General features: G+C 48.2%; 5 protein-coding genes across 5 annotated transcripts; 1 reads left to right on the top strand and 4 right to left on the bottom strand.

The window, feature by feature from the left end:
- Positions 1–298: 298 nt before the first annotated feature.
- F4817DRAFT_266900 (kinase-like protein) lies at positions 299–2,383 on the bottom strand. Its single transcript, XM_049299373.1, has 2 exons — positions 2,335–2,383; positions 299–2,277 (listed from the first exon to the last, which is right to left on the bottom strand). The coding sequence occupies exon 2, from the start codon at positions 2,013–2,015 to the stop codon at positions 516–518; it is 1,500 nt and encodes a 499-aa protein (XP_049154919.1). The 5' UTR covers positions 2,016–2,277; positions 2,335–2,383; the 3' UTR covers positions 299–515.
- A 135-nt stretch (positions 2,384–2,518) lies between these two features.
- Positions 2,519–7,093, top strand: F4817DRAFT_350691 (condensin component). Its single transcript, XM_049304964.1, has 5 exons — positions 2,519–3,051; positions 3,154–3,671; positions 3,726–3,991; positions 4,039–6,522; positions 6,583–7,093. The coding sequence occupies exons 1-5, from the start codon at positions 2,816–2,818 to the stop codon at positions 6,751–6,753; spliced, it is 3,675 nt and encodes a 1,224-aa protein (XP_049154918.1). The 5' UTR covers positions 2,519–2,815; the 3' UTR covers positions 6,754–7,093.
- Positions 7,094–7,153: 60 nt separating this feature from the next.
- F4817DRAFT_350690 (GRIM-19) lies at positions 7,154–8,348 on the bottom strand. The gene is made up of 4 exons (XM_049304963.1): positions 8,214–8,348; positions 7,973–8,079; positions 7,736–7,888; positions 7,154–7,643 (listed from the first exon to the last, which is right to left on the bottom strand). The coding sequence occupies exons 1-4, from the start codon at positions 8,262–8,264 to the stop codon at positions 7,595–7,597; spliced, it is 360 nt and encodes a 119-aa protein (XP_049154917.1). The 5' UTR covers positions 8,265–8,348; the 3' UTR covers positions 7,154–7,594.
- A 680-nt stretch (positions 8,349–9,028) lies between these two features.
- Positions 9,029–12,249, bottom strand: F4817DRAFT_266839 (uncharacterized protein). Its single transcript, XM_049299372.1, has 2 exons — positions 11,891–12,249; positions 9,029–11,684 (listed from the first exon to the last, which is right to left on the bottom strand). The coding sequence occupies exon 2, from the start codon at positions 11,568–11,570 to the stop codon at positions 9,036–9,038; it is 2,535 nt and encodes an 844-aa protein (XP_049154916.1). The 5' UTR covers positions 11,571–11,684; positions 11,891–12,249; the 3' UTR covers positions 9,029–9,035.
- A 1,531-nt stretch (positions 12,250–13,780) lies between these two features.
- On the bottom strand, positions 13,781–19,194 carry F4817DRAFT_266779 (glycosyltransferase family 1 protein). Its single transcript, XM_049299371.1, has 5 exons — positions 18,231–19,194; positions 18,071–18,168; positions 17,584–18,021; positions 14,811–17,534; positions 13,781–14,755 (listed from the first exon to the last, which is right to left on the bottom strand). The coding sequence occupies exons 1-5, from the start codon at positions 18,994–18,996 to the stop codon at positions 14,426–14,428; spliced, it is 4,356 nt and encodes a 1,451-aa protein (XP_049154915.1). The 5' UTR covers positions 18,997–19,194; the 3' UTR covers positions 13,781–14,425.
- Positions 19,195–19,364: the final 170 nt, after the last annotated feature.

Raw genomic sequence — 19,364 nt, 5'->3', positions numbered from 1 at the left:
CTTCTTTTGCTTTGCCTTGGTCTTTGGGCAGTATAAGCCACGTATAGTACTATAACGTGAAATAAGGAGTTGATCAGACATTCAGACGCGGCTGTCCTACCGCGCATTTACCTTCATGCCAGCCTTTATCTAATATAGTACTTCTTGCCTTGTCGAGATAGATGTTTCCAGACGAAAGCAAATCTCAAGTTATTCGGTATAAACTCCGGATGGGGACATACCGACCAGGCGTACCATTCTACCATTATATTTCATCCGACGAGAGCTTGGTAGTGAACTCCCTTGGCACACTCTCGTATCCTTTTTATCCCCATAGCCGAGTAAGCGTCTGATATCACTCTACACACCATGTGCGTGACATCGATGTCGTACGTATAGGGTCCACCATGCTCGTAGTCCTGAAACCCATAAGAGTACGATTATGAAGCAGGTTGGCTTCTGCTCGTCCCAGATTCGAAGTGATATTACATCCCTTATAGCGCCCTAGATAAATTCCAGGATCCTATTCAGAGCTATCATAACAACATTACATCGTCTTCTAGTTCTGGCTCCGGCTCCGTATCCGCATCAATCTGTAAAAATTCGTGCACCAGCGCCTGTTTAGCGCTGATCCTCTTCGTCGGGTCCAATTCCATACACCTTGTCAAAAACTCGATGGCGCCCTTCTCCTCTTCGGTCAATGTGCTGGGTCTACCATCCTTGCTCACATCGCTCCTACACGTGCTCCATAGCATGATCTTTTCGAAAGTAAAGCCCCTCTCGCCGATAGTAGGTATATTGGTGTCGAAGACGCAGCCGTGCAGTTGGCCCGCCATCTTCATCTTTTTTGAGCCGAATATAGTGGCGATCTCAATTAGTGCCTCGACGTCATCTGCGCTATTGAAGAAAGGGAACCGTTTGCAGAGAATAGTTAATAAAATGACACCGGCAGACCAGATATCTATCTTAGTCGTTTGCTCCGTACATTTGAATAAAACCTCGGGTGCCCGGAACCCACGGGTGCCCGCTCTGTTGGCGCGACGAGAAGGACGGGTATCATTCACTGGGTAGCCTGGCTGCGGACCAGCTTGGACCGAGCTGAATGCGACAGACTGCTGCAGTTTCTGCTTCCTCACTTGTCGATCATCATGGCAAATACATGGTTTGGTATCTAAGCCCTCCCGCTCGGCCAATCCGAAGTCTACTAGAACTCCGCGCTTCTTGTCGGGATCGTAGAGAAAGTTGGTAGGTTTAATATCGCGGTGTATAATGCCTTTTTCGTGTACGGCAGCGAGAGCTGTGAAGAGGGATCGGAAGTACACTCTCATATCGTAGACGCTCATGTGGGGATAGTATTTTCTAAAGTCTTGGTGGCGGAAGTAGGGAAGGATAGCGAGGACCTGGTCTGCTTCACGGAAGGCCGTGATGAGGGGACAGACAGAGTGGGAATCTCGTAGATCGTGGAGGAGTTCGAGCTCGTTGAGGATGCGAGCGGGCGAAGAAGTTACGTAGATTTTCTTGATCGCCACAAACTTTGGCTTTTGGCGGGTGCGAGAAGAAACGGAGTTGGACCGGGAATTCCTGAGGGGCGGAGGTCTCCATTGGTTTTCTAACGCGTCCATATCCCAACGGTTCTCGTACCGATGATATTGTATATCTTCAGCTTTGTAGACGGTAGAGAAAGTTCCTTCGCCGATGCGCTTTATTAGACGATAGTTATCTTTGAAGTTGGGAAAGGCGGTTTGTAATTTGTCCATGTCATGCTGAACACTGAGGTCGATCTCGTCGGTATCGTCAGAGGAGTCGGTTTCGCAGCCGTCGTCTTCCTCGGCTGGGTTTTCTTGTTCTTCATCTTCGCCCTCTTCCCCTAATAAATAGTCGTGGTCATCATGGTCATCATGGTCGTCGTATTCTTCGTCAGTTCTTCGTGTCTGGCTCTGTGCAGACTCCTCGGTGTCTGAAGTCTGGCCCCTAGGCTGGTCTTGGTGAATCTGGAAGGGCGCCTTGGCCACTCGACGATGGGTGGCAGATGCCATATCCTAATGCTGCAGAACTTCTTTCTTGTTCGTCGTCCTCTACCTTCTCCCCTTGAACATAACCCAATGCGATCCAGTAATATCTTGTTCTAAATTGCGAAGCTTCGAGAGAACGAAGGAAAGGCATATGATACGTGGACAACGATTTGGATAGCGATTGGCAGTTGAAAGGAGTAGGAATTATAATAAATTTAAATTCAATCAAGGTGGATAACGTTATGGTGGTAATGGTTTCAAGGTTCTATGCCTTGAAATTCTATTTCTATTATTCGACGGTCAATGTTCGAAATTCCCTAAGATAGGTACATGTACAAAGTACCTGAATCTCCGATTTCTTTAGGTATCAGACGCGTTTTTATTTAGCGGGCTGATGGGGGTTAGGCGCGGGGTTCTGCTGGAGAAAAGATTGATTGGCGGTCGCGCCTTATCAGGAACTAAACAATAACAAAACGGTTGCTAAAGCACCGGGCAGCTTAAAACTTTATGTTAGGCACATCTATGCAGCCTATCGCATTAAATTATTCGTATGCATCCAATGTCTCCACACAATCTCCAAAACATCTTCATCCATGTCGTTATGATCTTCTAAAAAAGAATAACAACCCTCTAAAGATACCCGGGATATTCACCCTCTCTTCTCCTCCCCCTTATTCATCTTATCGAATGTCCCTGGTGACCAACTTTTGTTTTTTCCTACGAAGTAGTTATCTTCTCTAGTTAATATAATCCATCTACTTCGACCTCAACTTCGTCTACGTTTTTCTATCAGCGCTCGTCAGGCGCAAATACTCCCGGCCACAATGGATCCGGTCAACTTCGATATAAACGAGGCGCTCATGCACTACATGAGTGACCCGGCAAGTATCGCTACTCCCGAAGCCGACAGCGCCTTAGTCGACTGCGAGTCCGATCCCGAATCGCTATCCAACATCTCGCTTCTTAACTCGGTCTTGAACCCTATCGTCGATGCTGTCGCCGGAAATCCCGACGCTATCATGCGCAGCGCCTACTTTGACTCGCTGCAGTTCCTTCTCAAGTGTGCACCCACTTCCATTGCCCCCCCTGATAATCTCCAGTCTTCACAGTCCTCCGTCTCGAGATCGCGAGAACCTATTTCTAAGCTTTTCCTGCAATCCAGATATACGCAGTTCCTGCCCACTCACGCCCTAAGCAAGATATTCGACCTTATTATGAGCGGCCTAGCAGCTGAGGCTGATACTATCAACCACGACCTCGAAAATCCCGACGAGCAAGAGATAATCGCCCACCACAAATCTCTACTCGAAATATACGGCTTCCTATTACAATGGACAATCGCCTGCGTCGAGACGAAAGCCGCCGAAAAGTCTTCTACAGCTCCCGTATCGCGCGCCAGGGGCAAAGGCGCCAAGTCCAAGGCTACGAGCAAAGACAAGGACGGCAGTTGGGATAGCGCCGCCCAGCTTCAGTCGGCATTGGATGTTATGTCCAAAGTTCTTAAGTTGAAACTGGGCAAGATATTCCTAACAACTAGTGAGCGCGATACATTCATAGGTCTTCTCACTAGGCCCGTCTATATGATCTTAGAGAGCGAGCAGAGAGTCAAGAACACAGCCATAAAAATGCATGCCTTCAAGGTTCTTTGCATTGCCGTAAAACATCACGGCCATGGCTACGGTGAGCGGACTTGACAGTCAAATTAACTTGGTAGGAATACTGACATGGTGATAGCGGCGCAAATATCCATCGTCCAGAATCTAACTTACTTCGAACACCTGTCTGAGCCGATGGCTGAGTTTCTACACATATTAGCTGAACAATACGACTACCCGCAGTTGGCTGACGAGATCCTAAGAGAAATCAGTAATAAGGAATTTAATACCAATGATACAAAGGGCCCGAAGTCGGTTTCCTCGTTCATTGTCAAGCTCTCCGAGCTTATTCCTCGCCTAGTGATCAAACAGATGACGATGCTAGCCAAGCAATTAGATAGCGAGGTACGTATGACCCACGAATTATAGTCGGTCAGCCTAATGTGTAGTAGTCGTATACCCTGCGATGCTCGCTGATCGAGGTTTGCGGTAACATGATCGCACATCTCACCACGCAGGAAGAGCGTAGCGAGAATCACAAATCTCAGCTTAATGCTTTCTTCGACGTGTTGGAGGAGCGTTTCCTAGATATTAATCCCTACTGCAGATGCAGAGCTATGCAGGTCTATACGAGGCTCTGCGAACTTGAACAGAAGTTCCCTAAGCGTAGGCAGAAGGCCGCCGAACTTGCCTGCAGAAGTCTCGAGGACAAGAGCAGTCACGTCAGGAGAAATGCAATAAAACTTCTGGGGACTCTGATCAAGACCCACCCCTTTACTGTGCTACATGGGGCTCAACTCTCTCGCAAGGATTGGCAGGAAAGGCTTGACAAGGTTGATGCCGAGCTAGACGCCTTGAAGCCTCCAGCTGGTGAGCCTGGCTTAGGAGAAGACAAGGCTAACAGTACGGCATTAGTAGATGAGCCCACCCAGATAGAGTCGCCTCAGAAACCTACAGACATGACCGATGAGGAAAAGGTGGCGGCAGTTCAGAAAGCTCAGGAAGACGCCGCCACGTCGGAGGCCATCGAGAAGCTAACTTTGACAAAGCGATATTACATTGATGCCCTTAAGTTTATCGAGGTTTTACACGAGGCTACCTCCACTGTTTGTCAGCTTCTTGGATCCAAGAATAAGTCTGAAGTTATCGAAGCAATGGACTACCTAGAAATCGGAAACGCGTACAACATCGAAGACAACATGGTCGGAATTCGACGGATGATGCGCCTTATCTGGACGAAAGGCAACAGTGACGAGGGTAAGGGTGTGCAGTCGCATCTCATCGACTGCTACAGACGACTATTTTTCGAAGCACCGGACAGCTTTAGTCCGAACGATGCTGCTATCTATATTGCGAGGAATATGATCAGCCTCACGTCAGGTACTACGCCGGCCGAATTGACTAGTCTAGAGCAACTCCTCGCAACCATGATGAAGGGCGGTATGATCTCTGATCGAGTAGTAACGAAATTGTGGGAGGTATACGGCTTTCACAAAAGAGAAATATCTCGATCTCAACGAAGAGGTGCTATTATCATATTAGGCATGCTTGCCACCGCCTCGCCGGAAATTGTCGTCGGCGAAATGGAGACGATGCTACGAACTGGGCTTGGGTCGCATGGCCGAGCCGACCTCCAATTAGCTAAGTATACATGCATTGCTCTGCAAAGGCTTAACCCTACAGGTCGACAAGCCAAGGATTCGACAGTCAAGTTCAGCCGTCTTCCAAACGAGCATGCCGTACTAGCAAGGCTGGCGGCAATTACCGAGGTGCCAAGCGACAGCAAGGAGTGGTTTGGAGTTGCTGAGCAGGCCATCAATGCAATCTATACTCTCGCTAAACACCCCGATACGCTATGTTCCGAGATAATTAGACGCAGGACTAAGGTCGTATTCGCCGCACAACAGAAATCGTCGCCTTCTGCATCTCGTCCGGGGTCCAGGGATCAGGATTTCACTGTCACTGCTGCTGTTGACCAAGGCATGACCCAGGGCATCACCATGGGCCTCGACGCTCCAACTCAAACCGTCAACCGGCTAACTTCAGAACCGCCGGCCGAACCCAAACAGAAGGCAGCGATTGCGCTATCCCAGCTTCTTTTCATAGTTGGCCACGTAGCCATCAAACAAATCGTCCATCTTGAACTCTGCGAGCTTGATTTCAAGCGACGGAAGCAAGAGAAGGAGAAGGACTCCGCTGCTAAACCCGCCGCCCCACGGCCATCCGTAGGCCGAAAGGGCAAGACACCTACCCCAGCCGTGGAGGAGGCAGGCGATGAGTTAGACCTGATTGGTGGCACGACAGAAGATGATTTCACGGAGGCTATGGCGCATATACGTGAGCAGGAGCTTTTGTTCGGACCGCAGTCCTTGCTGGCCAACTTCGGCCCATTGGTAGCTGAGATCTGTTCGCGCAGCGACATATATAGAGATAAAGGTCTGCAGGCTGCGGCAACGCTCTGCCTGGCGAAGCTTATGTGCGTCAGTAGCGAGTATTGCGAGGTCCACCTTCCGCTACTCATCACCATCATGGAGAGGTCGCCGGACGCGACAGTGCGGTCGAACGTAGTCATCGCGCTCGGCGACATGGCCGTCTGCTTTAACCACCTTATTGATGAAAACACAGACTTCTTATACCGACGGCTGGCCGACCGAGACCTGTCTGTCAAGCGCACATGCTTAATGACGCTGACGTTCTTGATTCTTGCGGGACAGGTCAAGGTGAAGGGACAACTGGGCGAGATGGCTAAATGCTTAGAAGACGAAGACAAGCGGATCGCCGATTTGGCGCGTATGTTCTTCACAGAGCTAAGCACTAAGGATAACGCAGTGTATAATCACTTCGTAGATATGTTCAGTCTGTTGTCCGCGGACGGCCGGATAGAGACGGACCCATTCCGACGGATTGTTAAGTTCTTGTTAGGATTTGTCGAGAAGGTGAGTTTCGTGTACACTATATGCTGTGCTGTCCAATATTTTATGCTGACGATATAATAGGACAAACACGCAAAACAGCTTGCAGAGAAACTGGCGGCTCGTCTTCCGCGCTGCGAAACGGAACGCCAGTGGAGCGATGTTGCGTTTGCACTAGGATTACTTCAACATAAAAATGAGGACATCACGAAGGTGGTAAGCGAAGGTTTCAAGGTGGTACACACTGCTGCTTAGACTAATGACAGTGTCCATGATGACGTATACGCTCGGGTAATGAATAACTAGCTGTATCTAAGACAGACACGTATGAATGGATTGATGACGATGGAAGGAGTCTGGCGTTTGGCTGTCAAGAGGCAATAATCCTCGTGATAGGAAAAGTGCACTTATTGGAATGAAATTCATGATAGAATTACAGCGATGCCTCCCCTGATAACAAAGCCGTCTGGATAGTCCTATCCTCGTACGGGGCTGTGCGTAAAATCGACAGCCTAGATATCTTCGCAGTTCTCTTACATATTGCTACCTACCTACCTATATAGAGCTAATATACATGTATATATGCTCTAGCAAACGTAGGCTTCGGATAACTATCCATAATCCTGTGACGTATCCTATCTTTGATAACTTGGTCGTGACACTATTAGTTTATTGTAGATGCCCTGGATATCTTTCTAAGGCTAGTCGATGCTTCCTATATAAAAGTGCAAAAATTTGATAGTCGATTATCTGTTACTCCTAAAATCTCACACCCGCGAGTTGCTTTGATGCTAGTTCTACCATTGATCTTACTCGTTCCTATATACCTAAGACACTCAGCGCAGAAATCCAAGTTCAGATTCCCGAGTATATCGCTTTCATTGTATTATCAGTAGCACTTCAAACTACCTAAGGTAATAATACTATGAGCTACAGACTCAACCGGACGACCTTAACAGCTTGTTTATTTCTTTATATACACGTCTCGCACCGTTGCTAACTCCGGGGAGCTCTTCCGCTCGTAGCCAGCTGCGTATTGTATTGCGTCGTAATCTATGTAGAGTGCATGTGCTACTACCACTACCACTATTCTTCTTTATTTCGTCACGTTCGACGGCGTAACGGCAAACGTTGGCCTCACGTATCTACGAGCGTATATATGTCAGCATTAATTCTTTCTCCCGGCCTTCTAACAATTGCTCGGGTAGGAGGAGGATAACATGGGAGGATAACATACTTTCCAGAGTTGTAGACTTGCATGTTATCGCCTAGCAGCTCCTTCTCGCGTGCCTGATCGGCCAGATGTCTGCGGACGAGATCGCGGTCTTCCTCGGCTTGTAGTAGAGGAATCAAGTGGATACGCGACCACATCTTTTCTCGGGCAAGCTCACTACGAGCAAAGAAAAACAGACGGTTAGCATTAAACCTATCTTATGCCATTCGGAATGATGAGGCTAGCGAGCGGGATACGCACTTCTGCTCTCGAATACCCTGTCCCAACTTGTAGAAACCGAAAGTCATGACGGCGCCCATAGCGAGGAGTAGCGCGGTTGGGCGGAAGCCTGGGCCGGGGAGGTTACGCTGTGGTGAGAGACAAACACATGTTAGCCTTGAATTGAATTCATCACCACTTCTCGTCCTATTGATAACCCTCAGGCGCAAATAGCTGAGGTAGATAAGTAACAAACTAAACTAAACAAACTAAACAAACTAACCTTGTACTGTACAGGGCCGTAGCCCCCGATGGGGGGCAGATCCTGAGGCATTATGGCAATGGCAATGGGTATTTCGTGGTCGATATTTTATTGTCGTCGTTAGGAAATCCAATGGACCAATTGACCAAAGCTCCCGATTGATGACGGCCGACGGGTTCGAATCTTGAGACTTTTCATTGGACCGGAGCTTTGAGAAAGGTGGGGACACTCTTTACCTATCTTACTGTCTTACATAATAATATCACGTGTATTAAGAAGCATATATGTACCTTAGGTTAGGTACCTAACCTTGTAAGTCGATAGCAAGATTACGAATTGCCTCGACTATGCTCAGTCAACAACTACTCAACTAATATAGTTGGTGCTACATACAAATGGAGAAAAGGTTCTTTTACTAACTTATCGTCAAGCAGCTCAACTAAATAAATCGCTATGCAAAACCTTTAAGCAGAGCCAACCCCCCTTAATTCCGGTAGGTATCACACCTAATGCCCGCCTGCACTCCCAGACTCCTATGTGTCTGCCGCCTACGACAAATAACTCCTCTTAGAATAACTCCCCTTGGACACTTTCGATCAGGCATAAACACCCATTAAAATTGAGCCAAGCATATCATGTCCGAGCCCGATGAACAAAAAACCCTTACAGCATGATGATGATGAAGAAAATGATTATGATGATGATGTGCCTGTTTTTATGCGCCGCCAGAGTCATGCATTCGTCCACTCATGATACAGACGGACAAACCTATCAAAACAAACGCTTCCTCTTGCCTCTACTAGCCCCAGTCCGCATCCGGGTTTTATAAATAAGGTTGATAAGTCAACCACCTTCGCCTGCTGCTTGTAATTCAGCTTCCAGCTCGGCTTCCAGGTCGGCAAAGTCGTCGTCGTCTTCGTTGTCTTCGTTGTCTTCGCCGCCAATTTCTCCATTACCCTTAGCATTTGCTTCGCGCGCCGCATCTTCTTCGTCGCCCGTACCCATCGGCGTAGGCAACCCACTATCCTCTTCGTCTTCCTCGTCTGTAGCGTTTCTGACGTTCCGAAGACCCGTAGTCCTCGCTTTCGCGATGCGTTGTTTCTTGGCTAACACACTTCCTCCAGCCTCTTCGCTGCCATCATCTTCATCATCCTCATCGCCTAGCTTACGCTTTTTACTCTTAGGCTCCTCCGATTCCGTATCCGTGCCGCGGTCGGTCCCCTGCGTGCTCTCAAAATCCGAGTCGTCCATATCCGATCCCATGAACTCCTCGAGCTCCTTATCGACATCGCCCCACTCCATCCCATCGAGATCGTCAATAGGACTATGCTGGCCGTCTCCGATATCGGGCGGCATTACATTGTATCTGTCGTGGAACTCTTCGTCGTCGTTTTCGTCATCATCGTCTTCCTCTTCTTCTTCTTCCTCCTCCTCCTCATCGTCATCATCTGAGCCATCCGCGTCGCCATCCTCGGCAGCGTCGTTCATTTGCTCCTCGAATAATTGACGACCCGAGGTGACAATGGTAATCTTCGGCCGGGGAGGCGAAGCCGAGCCTTCCTCTAACGGTGTTTCGGCGTTTCGATCGGCAGGGTGTACTTGTATGAGATACGGCGTCTCATCAAGCCTCGCCCACTGTGCGATAGACTCCGCGAGCCAATTTTGGTTGACTATTTTGATCGTAGGGATGCGTGCCGCCTGGCGGACCTTTTGAGTCCGCGGGCGTGTGATGTTAATAATTAGATGGGTAACTTCGTCGCTCACGCGTGTCCGGATCTCGGCGCCAAAACTTTCGGCTTGCATTCCAATCTCACTTCTACGTACGTCGACATCTAGCGGGACCAGTCCAGAAAGCACAAGTTTCGTGCCTTTAAGAATTTGCGACTTGAGGAAGTTCAAGGTTGATCCTACATCTGGAATCACATCCGGTACGATGTCACCAGGCCGGCGATTCGCACATCGAGCGTCGTATTGTTCGTAAAACGAATGATGAAGTTTGGCTAGATGCTGTTCGAGAAATTTAAGTTCTCTGTCGTCATCGCGTAAAAGTTTATGTCGTTGGTGTGATGGACTTTCCGATTCTCCATTTGTAGAGGGTTCTGGACTGTCACCGTTCTCTACCTTCTCGGTCTCCTCATCCACTTTATCCAACTCTTCTTGCAGATGAAGTAAGGGACGATCCTTGAGCTGTTTCTCAAGGGTACGCTCTTGCTCTTCTGCTCGTAATTGTAGAATCGCATTCTCATCGTTGCCATTAGCTAATGCTTTTTCGTGATCTGGTATGGGATTTGTTGTGTCGCTGCCATTGACGTTTGGTCGCGCGGCGTTGCCATTGACCGGCTTCGTCTCGGGGGGTGGTGGTGCGGCTATTATATCTTCGCGTTTAGGTAAGAAGCTGGAGTTGATATCTCCAATGCCCGTGAAGAAATCATATGGAGTGACTTTGATTAAATTCGACCTATTCCGTGGCCAGACGTCGGCTCGGTCGTCGATGACCACGACCATGTTGGTACTAACGGGAAACAATCGTTGTAAACTCTTGGCTGTTATACTGTCGTTCTCGTCTCGGCTAATGATCCGGTTACCGAAGAGTTTTTGCGTCGGATCAACAATCTTGGCGATGTTGAGAGCATATGCGCGCGTGCCCATTGTATAAACATGTAGCTCGAATAGCTGGGATATCCTTTCGAGAAATTCGGCTAGGCCTGGGCGCATCTTAATATAATACCAACAACCACTGGCCGCACCACGAGGGCCGTCGTCGAGCTGAAAGCTGCGCACGTCTTTGACAGCTTCATAGTTGGGATTTGATGGATCGCGTTGCCATTCACCTACGGTCGGGTCGATGCAAGCGTGGATAATTGTCTGGTCCAGGTCGACAACAAGACTGAGCTTGCGGTCTTGGAGCAATCGGCGTTGCAATTGCATTTCGGCGCGTGCGGCTTGGTCCGCGCTGACGGTAAGGGCGATATTATCGTGTACCATGGCGACTGTGGCGCGTTCGGTATCGAGCGACTCGCTGGCGTAGGTAGCCTCCTTCATATCTTTACCGCATATGGCGCAGAGACCAGCGTATTGTACTTCGTGACCGCAGGACTCCTCGATGGTGACAAGATCCTGATCTTTCTTAATCACTTCTCCTATCTTAACCCGCCATTGCTTAACCTTGCCCTCAGCAGGGCTGTCCCAATCTGCGACACCTGTTTCTTCTATCTCATGCTCTTCGTTTTTACTCGGGTCACCAACGCTGCGCGTATACTTAAAGGTATATCGAAGGATGGGCTCTTGCTTAGAGACATCGTCGCCGTGGTTTTTGAGGAATTTGGATATGGTAATGGGGTAGCGGAGCCGAGCTCCGAGTCGGAGCGTCTTTGCCATGACTGGCGGTGTTGGAGGGTCTAGAGAGGGTCACGTACTTAAAGGACCAGGGTTCTGACAAAGGACGTAATGTTAGCATTTGTTGGTATGCATTAGGGTCGTAAGTTGTTAGAGCTGGTGTGCATTGATGAGTAAATCAGACTCCCTTGTTCAACATGAGGTATTTGAGGCAAGTTGACAGGGAGAGCCGAGGAAAAGACGAGACTTCGCAACCGAAGGAGTATGCAAACTGCAGACGAGACAAAGAAAGACCATTGTACTATTGTACGCGATAGGGACATAAAGGTTAGGTTGACGATTAAGAAAGTTAGGAGACTGACCTCTGTGTGCCACTCTATCGATGGCGGAAGTTGTAAAAGTGGGCTAGGTTGAGCTGAAGAGCACCAGTTTTGCCCATTGCAGTAGGGATTGGAACAGGTCTCTTGACAGGCGACAGCACACCTTATATGCAGGTTAGATGTTATCGCGATAGAGGAAGAATACAAGTAGGACTTTCGGCGTATGATTCGTTTGACGTGAGGAGGTAAGATCCGGTACGAGTACTCTCTAGTGATTGTAAATCCGTAGTGACACTATGTCGCGTAGTAGTTACGATGGCTGCCTTGAAAGATTCGTGAAGAAGAATATGAGGATGTGATGTTGTATGTTGTGAATGTTCCGAATGTGGTGGTGAAAGTCTTAAGGAGAAGGTATGAGCTTATTGCTTGTGCGCGTTGCAATAGCTTCTGGGTTTTTGGTCTGAAAAAGCCAAAGGAGGTTAGTGAGTTTGATTTAATAATGGACTAGAATGGTGATGCATGTAAAAAGAACCAATCAACGTGTACGGGATATCCCGGTCTTGTGTAACGCTGTCAATTGGGGAAATAGCTTCCAAGCTTCTTCGGTAAGACGAATTGGAGCCAAGGTGAGAATGAATAGAAGGCTATGGGTTCATGGGTTTAAGTAAGATGCATGTAATGTACGTATGTACGTATACAACTTGTGGAACTCCGAGCTTCAGATAAGTACTGCCAAGCATATGTCCAGTAAAAGTAGAGCGGCGTTCACGCAATACTTATAAATGATACGACAGCTTGGTCCTGTGGTTGATGCGACGGAATAATGGGATGAGATAAACAGCTTAAGTTACCTAGAAGTAGGTAGATAAGCCGGCACTTGCATGCAGCAGTAGAAAATAGGGTGATGATGGCATTGTTTTGTACACGAGTACAAAAATACTTACAATCATATGACGTGAAGAGTCGGGTGCTTGAAGCCTCAGCTAAAAAGGAAAAAAAAGAAACTAAAGAGAAATATCCACACGTACCTCAATACCTTAACACTTATTGGTTACACGAGTAAACTGAGTAAACTGACACTCGATCTTTATTCAATGTTGCGTGGCGGAGGATTAGGCGATGGGAGCTGCTCTAATTGGTCAATACGTTATAGCTTGGTCAATAGCAGGGTCAAATATACCGCCAAGTAACCCTGACCAGCCGCCTGAGGTAATGCGTTACGCGTGAACTTCCGTGGTAGTGTGCAGTGGTTGGTGGTGGCGTAAATAGGTAAAAGTAACCGCTAATTTGTATGTATAAGTAGTCCTTGAATCCGTAATTATTTATTCGGGTTGACGTGCGGTTATGTAGGTAGGTACCTAAGTAGTTACCCCTAGATAGACGGGATAAAATTTGAAAGGAATTGCGAGATGCTAAAAGTCAAAGATGAAAGTAAAAGTGATGAGAATACTTAGGTTAAAATAAAGAAATGTTCGTCTGGACACAAGCCACGGAACAAAACGCCTCTTTCTCCTAAAATTCACAAGCGAGATGGTGTCCCCTTAAAAATCTCACTTGGGGATGAGGGGCCTTTTTGTACCTGCTGGCAAGAGCCTGGCCTGAGCTGCACCCCTCGCAGCCCCTTGTCCGTTTGCGGGGAAAAGCTATACGATATGGCCACCTTGATTGGATACTTAAATGACGTGGCTCAAGCTTTGCATGTGGCTAGTGCTACCTATTCAGGTGTACCCATCTTCATCGTTCTGACATATCTACAATACACATTAGAAAAGACATCAAAAAAATAAATGATGATTTTGGAACAAGTAAAATCTAAGCAAGTAAATGGTGGTTTTTTTAATACCATATCTCTTAGCAACAAATAATATCCAGTGAAAAAGCATACGTATAAAAAAGATCTGTTTTCTATAAACATAATGTAAAGGTATGGTGCACATATAAAATAGGTATTGTCTATTAAAAGCTAAAGAACTAACATTTATTTGAACGCATTTACGCACATCCAAAGGCTTCACCCGATCCAAAGCTCATGGATTTTAAAGTCCGCATCACAAAACAGTATATGTTCCCAAGTCGCGTAAAGTCTCAAGCGGAAGCAATATCCAAATTAAAATACCATCCATAATCCCGTCGCAATAATTACCTATTGATATCAACTACTGATAATAGTATCACAAAGATTTTAGGTCTGTCTCTATCGTCTTGCTTGTTCGCTTGCCCGTTTCCTATAACCCATAAGCCCAATGTGTAGCCGTTGCTAATTACCCCTTAACCCTTATACGTCCTTGCAAAATATTTAGGCAAAGTTATTATGAGATAGAGAGAAGGAGAAAGACAAAGCCAGCCCCGAACGCCCGCGCTGGCAATACAAAAAGACCAATCTATGCGCGCACAGCCCCATGCATAATGTAAAGTCCGTGAATCCTATCAAGTTTTAGGCGGAATCCAATATTCCGATGCGGTATTTGTCCTGTTTACCCTGCGTATTAAAATGCAGATATTGTCGAAGACCCCTTGGAGCAAAGGCTTAGTTCCGACCCAGAGGCTACGGTACTAGCCGACCGTGCAGGAGTCTCCCTAAGAACCCGTCGTAGTCGACGCCGACCTGATCGTACCAGGACTCGTCCCAACTCTACCACCGAGCAACCTCGAGCCCAACGCCGTGGACCCAGTCGCTCCGCTCATACTGGCCTCCATCTGGGAGAGCGCGCTTTTCTTAACAACGAGCTCCGGATCTATGTCGTCACCCCCAACAAATGTCCAACTCTCTTCCTCCGAGTCGTCGGCTATGGTACCATCAGGGCTGCTGGCCGTAGCTGCATTCTTCCCAGTTTTGGATTTGATCAGGCTCTTGGCATACTCAAGATCGCGGTAGATACATTGAATCGCCGTATCGACACCATTTTCCTATAAGAAGTATGATTAGACACCTACAATCGAAATACGTTTTGGTTAAGCTCACCTTGCGGATGGTCTCTCCTAATACTCTAGCCTTGACGATCATCCTTTCGCTATGCGTAGTCTCCCACAGCGCCCTTGCAAAACTGTTGGCGCCCCATTTTTTCAAGCAGATACCAACGCCTAGGTCCTCAACTCGACTACCAAAGAAGAATTGATCGCCGAAGAACGGACGGATAATGGTGGGAATACCAGCACGTAGGCTAGCGCCTGTGGTCCCCGAACCACCGTGATGAGCAGCCGCGTCCATTTGCGCAAACAACCAGTCGTGAGGTGCACTTTTAATCTGGAATATCTCGGGTGGGAGGGTTTGTTCGGGCACCGCGGCGTCCTTACTACCGAGGCGGTCTGACCACCCCTTGGACAGAACGCATCGCACGTCAGCTTTCAATACCGCGTCGATGACTTCTTGTGTCATTTTCGCCGGGTCGGGTACAATTATCGAACCGAACCCAACATAAACCAGTTTTTTGTCATCTTTACGTGCTTGTTGGATGAAGTTCCTAAGATCATCGGGTGGAGTCCACTCGGTCCCTTCGTCTAAGAACCAATATCCTGTCACACGGATCCAGTCGCTGTAGTCAAGCGGAGGTGCGACGACGGCTGGGGAGAAGTTATAAAGGAAAGGTACCTTATTCGGCTGTAGTTTTTCTAAGTTGGTATTAGGTAGGCCGAGAATATTATTCCGCCAACGGTTGATTTGGTGTGCTGTCGCTTTCCAGAATACGTTGTCAAACATAACATATGTGACGTAGTTGTAAGCACCGCCCATCTTATGCTCAGGCATGACGAAAGCGTGAGGGTAAGCGCGCGTTCGGGTCCAGGGCATCGTGAAGGCTCGGAAGTACGGGATAGCCAGGGCCTCCGCGATGTGAATCCCGGCCATAGCGCTGGGACTCTCAATAAGCAAGTCTGAACCTTGGCATGCCGTATAAGCGGATGCGAGGAGCTCGTCCAGCCAGCCTCGGAATTTTGAGTTGGCCTCTCTCAAGAAAGCCCACGTAAATGTGCCGTTTTGGATACAAATACGCATGAGTTCGCTGGGGTCACCCTCCACCGGTGCGAACTCGATGCCGTGCCCCTCGATCCAGGTTTTAAATTCAGCATGTGTTGCTATTCGAGGCTTATGACCCTCAGCCATTAACCCTTTGCAGAGTGCAATATAGGGCTGAACGTCTCCTCTTGATCCGATTGTCAGACAGGTGATCTTCATGGGCTCGGAGGGCTTGAAATTTAGGAACGATGCCTTAGGATCGTCGAAGAGAATTGTTGGCGATGAATCGCTGAGACAAGATGTTTCGTGGGGTAGCTTTAGTTCGTGCTCTGTATTTCCTTGAAGTCGTGCTTTATGAAGCGCGTCGCGTTCCGCCATCGCTTCATCTACATCTTCGTGTTCTTCCTGATCTAACATGCCAATTTCTCGGAGATAACGAGTGGTCTCGAGACTTCGTAGCAGAGTAACTGCACAGTCATCCCGTATTTCTGCTTTGTTGAATTCAAAGAATATTTCTTCGTGACCGCGGATAACAATTACCAGGCCAGAATACCCAAAGCGAAACCCCTTCTCTTTCTCGGCGGTCTCGATGTCCTTTAGGGGCAGGATTAACTTGGTCCGGGTTCCGAGCAGCAGGCTACGGAAGCAGAAATACCGTTCACTTATGTATACCTTGCCATAGAGCGGCAACACTCGGACAATATAGCCGTAGTAGGTTGCCTGAAGTTTCTCGGTTTCCGGGAGGGCAAAATGCGCGCGGAATCGATCCGTATCGACGCCGTCGTCGTCGTCTAATTCGCCATCAGGTTTGAGGGCAGGGGCCTCATGATAATGTTTGCGGCCACCTTTCCACATGCCTGATACTTTTTCCACGTAACCCATCGACTCGGTAGCTAATAGATTACTCATATGGCGGCTGGTTTGATTTAAGTAGTTGGCAAATAAACCTGCTCGTTGCAGCGGATAAGCTCCCATCTTTGCAATCTTGTTCAGTCCCGGCGTAGCCGTCGACGTTTCATCAAATTTCTCATTGACTCTAAGGTCGTTCAAATGTCCTGTAGTAATGGCGCGATGCTTATCATGAACAATTGATTCGTCTGAATTGTCACGTAAACGACTCGTGCCAGTTGACCTGTCGCGCCTCGAAGCTCGCGAGGCTGATATAGAGCGCCGGAGAGTAGGCCTATGAAAGACTTCGCTGCCTCGGAGGATTTGACTGCCGGAAGGGTCCTCATTCGATGAAGACGCCATAGCGGAGGTGCTCGGATCCTCTAGAGACTGTACATATGACTCGGAGGACTCTAATTTGTCCTGCGGCACCGTGTTATCGTGCATACGATGTTTGCTCAGTGATCTGCTGGTAGCGCTAAAGCTTCGACGGGGTGACGCATCCCGCGCTAGAGTATCAAGATCAAGGCTTCGCCGTCCGAACTGACGGAATGCGTCAAAGCTGCTACGGGTCACATCGCCACTAGCTCCAGGGCTCAGTTCTCGCGGACTGTGTGGCGACATGGGAACCAATGTCGCTCTGACATTTTCGCGGATCTTTTGGGATTTGAGTTCCAGCGTAGCAGGGCCGTGTTTCCGTTTTGGGCTTGCGGAACTGTGTCGAGAAACTCCTCCTTGGCTCTGTTGCTGAGACGAACTCGACTTTGTTTGCTTCGATGCATCATCAACCAGGATTTTGAGGACGTTGATAGCCTCTTTGCTAAAACTGAAAAATGAGAAGAAATACTATCGAGGTTAGTATAACATATTTCTTTACGAATAGATTCTTCCTTACTTCGTCAATGGCATACGTCTCATCATTATCGATGACACGAATTTTGCACGTGTCAGCAAATTCGATCATCTGGCTGTCTTCAACATCTATAACATTATCGATCGGCAAGGAAATCTTGACGCTGTCGCCATCATTATGGGATCGAAAAATGACTCGTTGCAAGCTCTTGACCCATTCTTTGGCACTCGGAGCGCTATCGGCTCTAAGGTGATATGTTCGGTGATGTGTCACCACGGAGAAGGACAAGCCGTCTTTTTCTTTCTCATCGATGCTTGCTGAGATGGCGTAGCTTAGATCAATCTGACCATGGGGAAAATAGAGATTGGACGGATCGCGATAGTAGGCCAGCACATCCCCCTTTAAACGAAACCAGTAACGGCTGTATTTGGGGTTCCTTTTGCCGCTCTTAGATAGGTATCCAGATTTGGCAACCTCGTGCTGCTTAAGCTGTTAGCAGCAAAAATATATCTAAGATTGAGATCCATACAGCTTTCTTCGGCAAGTAAGCATAAAAGCAAATGTGTTTTGCAGTGATGTACATATAGCCCTGTAGAAGGACACTTTGGAGTAACCAACAAGGGTATTCTGGTAGAGGGCGCAATTAGCCACGTTCATAATTCAAGTCTGAATAGGGGCCGGAGTAATACCTTCGATGACTTCTTCGGGCTCTTCAAACTCGAATATACGTTTCAATTGCCGAGCAAGCAGGCTGGGCCCGACTTCTTCTCCGTCGTCCCTACGATGATCCCCCGATAGTCTCTCAATGTCGAAGCTCGGCCTCGACGACATTTCCTCTCTCGCCTCTAGCATCCTGCTCATGACTGGGGCAAGTCTTTCTTCGCGGTCGGTTTTAGCAACATCAAGCGTAGGCGAGCGCGAGTCTATAGTTGGGGATCCCAAACCATCACCTTCGCCTTCGGCGCTCGAGTCTGAGGGCTGGAGACCGGACGTTTTAGATTGCTTAAATTTAGATCGCGTCGCAAGGCGCGGAAGCTGGGGCAACGAGCGTAAGAGGTGTCCCGATAATCTCCTACGCTGCTTGTCGCCCTTCTCTCTCCCCGAAGGAGGCTTCTTCAACACTGTAGTCTGCGCAATTTGTTCCCGCCCCTTACCCTTCCTCCGTCTTTCGGTCCGATCAATATCTTCATCTTCGTCGCTCGATTGGCCTTCGAACCGGTCGTTAAAATCTACGTTCGAGCCGGCGGCGGCAATCAATCCGAATATCGATTGATTCATGTTCATGAACATATGGGCGCCTTGGTTAGGCAAGAGAACATCCTCATCAACATCGTCGCCGCGATCTTTCAAGCGTTCGGGAAGCTCCATGGTCGGCTGGTGATCATCTTTTTGCTTCTTATGAAGCTTTTTGCCGACGCGATGATGCGTAGTACTCTCTTCCGATAAGGGTGCCATAACTGGAAATAAACTAAGGTTATATGTTATATTAACGGCTACTAGCTCCTCTACACCGTTCTCGGAGCTTAAGTTCTTGAATTAGTTTCGGCAAGTCTGTCGTACAGGTGCAGGCTACACAAACGAGAGGCGAATGGGAGGTGGACACGGCTATCCAAGCCAACGTTGCCACGGTTCCGCGACCTGCGAAGGTTTAAGACAAAGGGACCCAAGTTGCGCCAGACTCTGAAGTATCGAATCAGGAGTCAGCCCTTTAACTTAGGCGGCAGATTCAGTGATGGTTTTGCATCATCGGAGAGATAGGCGATGGTAAAACTTGGGCAAAAGCGAAGTGATGGGCAGGCAGACAAGCAGGCAATGTGAGGCAG

This window comes from Daldinia loculata (assembly GCF_022478755.1).
Source record: "Daldinia loculata strain CBS 113971 unplaced genomic scaffold F4817scaffold_71, whole genome shotgun sequence".
Taxonomy (NCBI): Eukaryota; Fungi; Ascomycota; class Sordariomycetes; order Xylariales; family Hypoxylaceae; genus Daldinia; species Daldinia loculata.
This window is presented reverse-complemented; position numbering and strand designations above follow the sequence as displayed.

Excerpts from the sequence above, each read along its gene's own strand:
- F4817DRAFT_266900 (XM_049299373.1), bottom strand. The coding sequence starts at position 2,015 with ATGGCATCTGCCACCCATCGTCGAGTGGCCAAGGCGCCCTTCCAGATT.
- F4817DRAFT_350691 (XM_049304964.1), top strand. The coding sequence starts at position 2,816 with ATGGATCCGGTCAACTTCGATATAAACGAGGCGCTCATGCACTACATG. Across the intron at positions 3,052-3,153 it reads TCGCTGCAGTTCCTTCTCAA|ATATACGCAGTTCCTGCCCA; the intron begins GTGTGCACCCAC and ends CCTGCAATCCAG. Across the intron at positions 3,992-4,038 it reads CCAAGCAATTAGATAGCGAG|TCGTATACCCTGCGATGCTC; the intron begins GTACGTATGACC and ends AATGTGTAGTAG.
- F4817DRAFT_350690 (XM_049304963.1), bottom strand. The coding sequence starts at position 8,264 with ATGCCTCAGGATCTGCCCCCCATCGGGGGCTACGGCCCTGTACAGTAC. Across the intron at positions 8,080-8,213 it reads ACGGCCCTGTACAGTACAAG|CGTAACCTCCCCGGCCCAGG; the intron begins GTTAGTTTGTTT and ends CTCTCACCACAG. Across the intron at positions 7,889-7,972 it reads CAGGGTATTCGAGAGCAGAA|TGAGCTTGCCCGAGAAAAGA; the intron begins GTGCGTATCCCG and ends CTTTGCTCGTAG.
- F4817DRAFT_266839 (XM_049299372.1), bottom strand. The coding sequence starts at position 11,570 with ATGGCAAAGACGCTCCGACTCGGAGCTCGGCTCCGCTACCCCATTACC.
- F4817DRAFT_266779 (XM_049299371.1), bottom strand. The coding sequence starts at position 18,996 with ATGGCACCCTTATCGGAAGAGAGTACTACGCATCATCGCGTCGGCAAA. Across the intron at positions 18,169-18,230 it reads GCCCGAAGAAGTCATCGAAG|AATACCCTTGTTGGTTACTC; the intron begins GTATTACTCCGG and ends GCCCTCTACCAG. Across the intron at positions 17,535-17,583 it reads AGACGTATGCCATTGACGAA|TATTTCTTCTCATTTTTCAG; the intron begins GTAAGGAAGAAT and ends TAACCTCGATAG.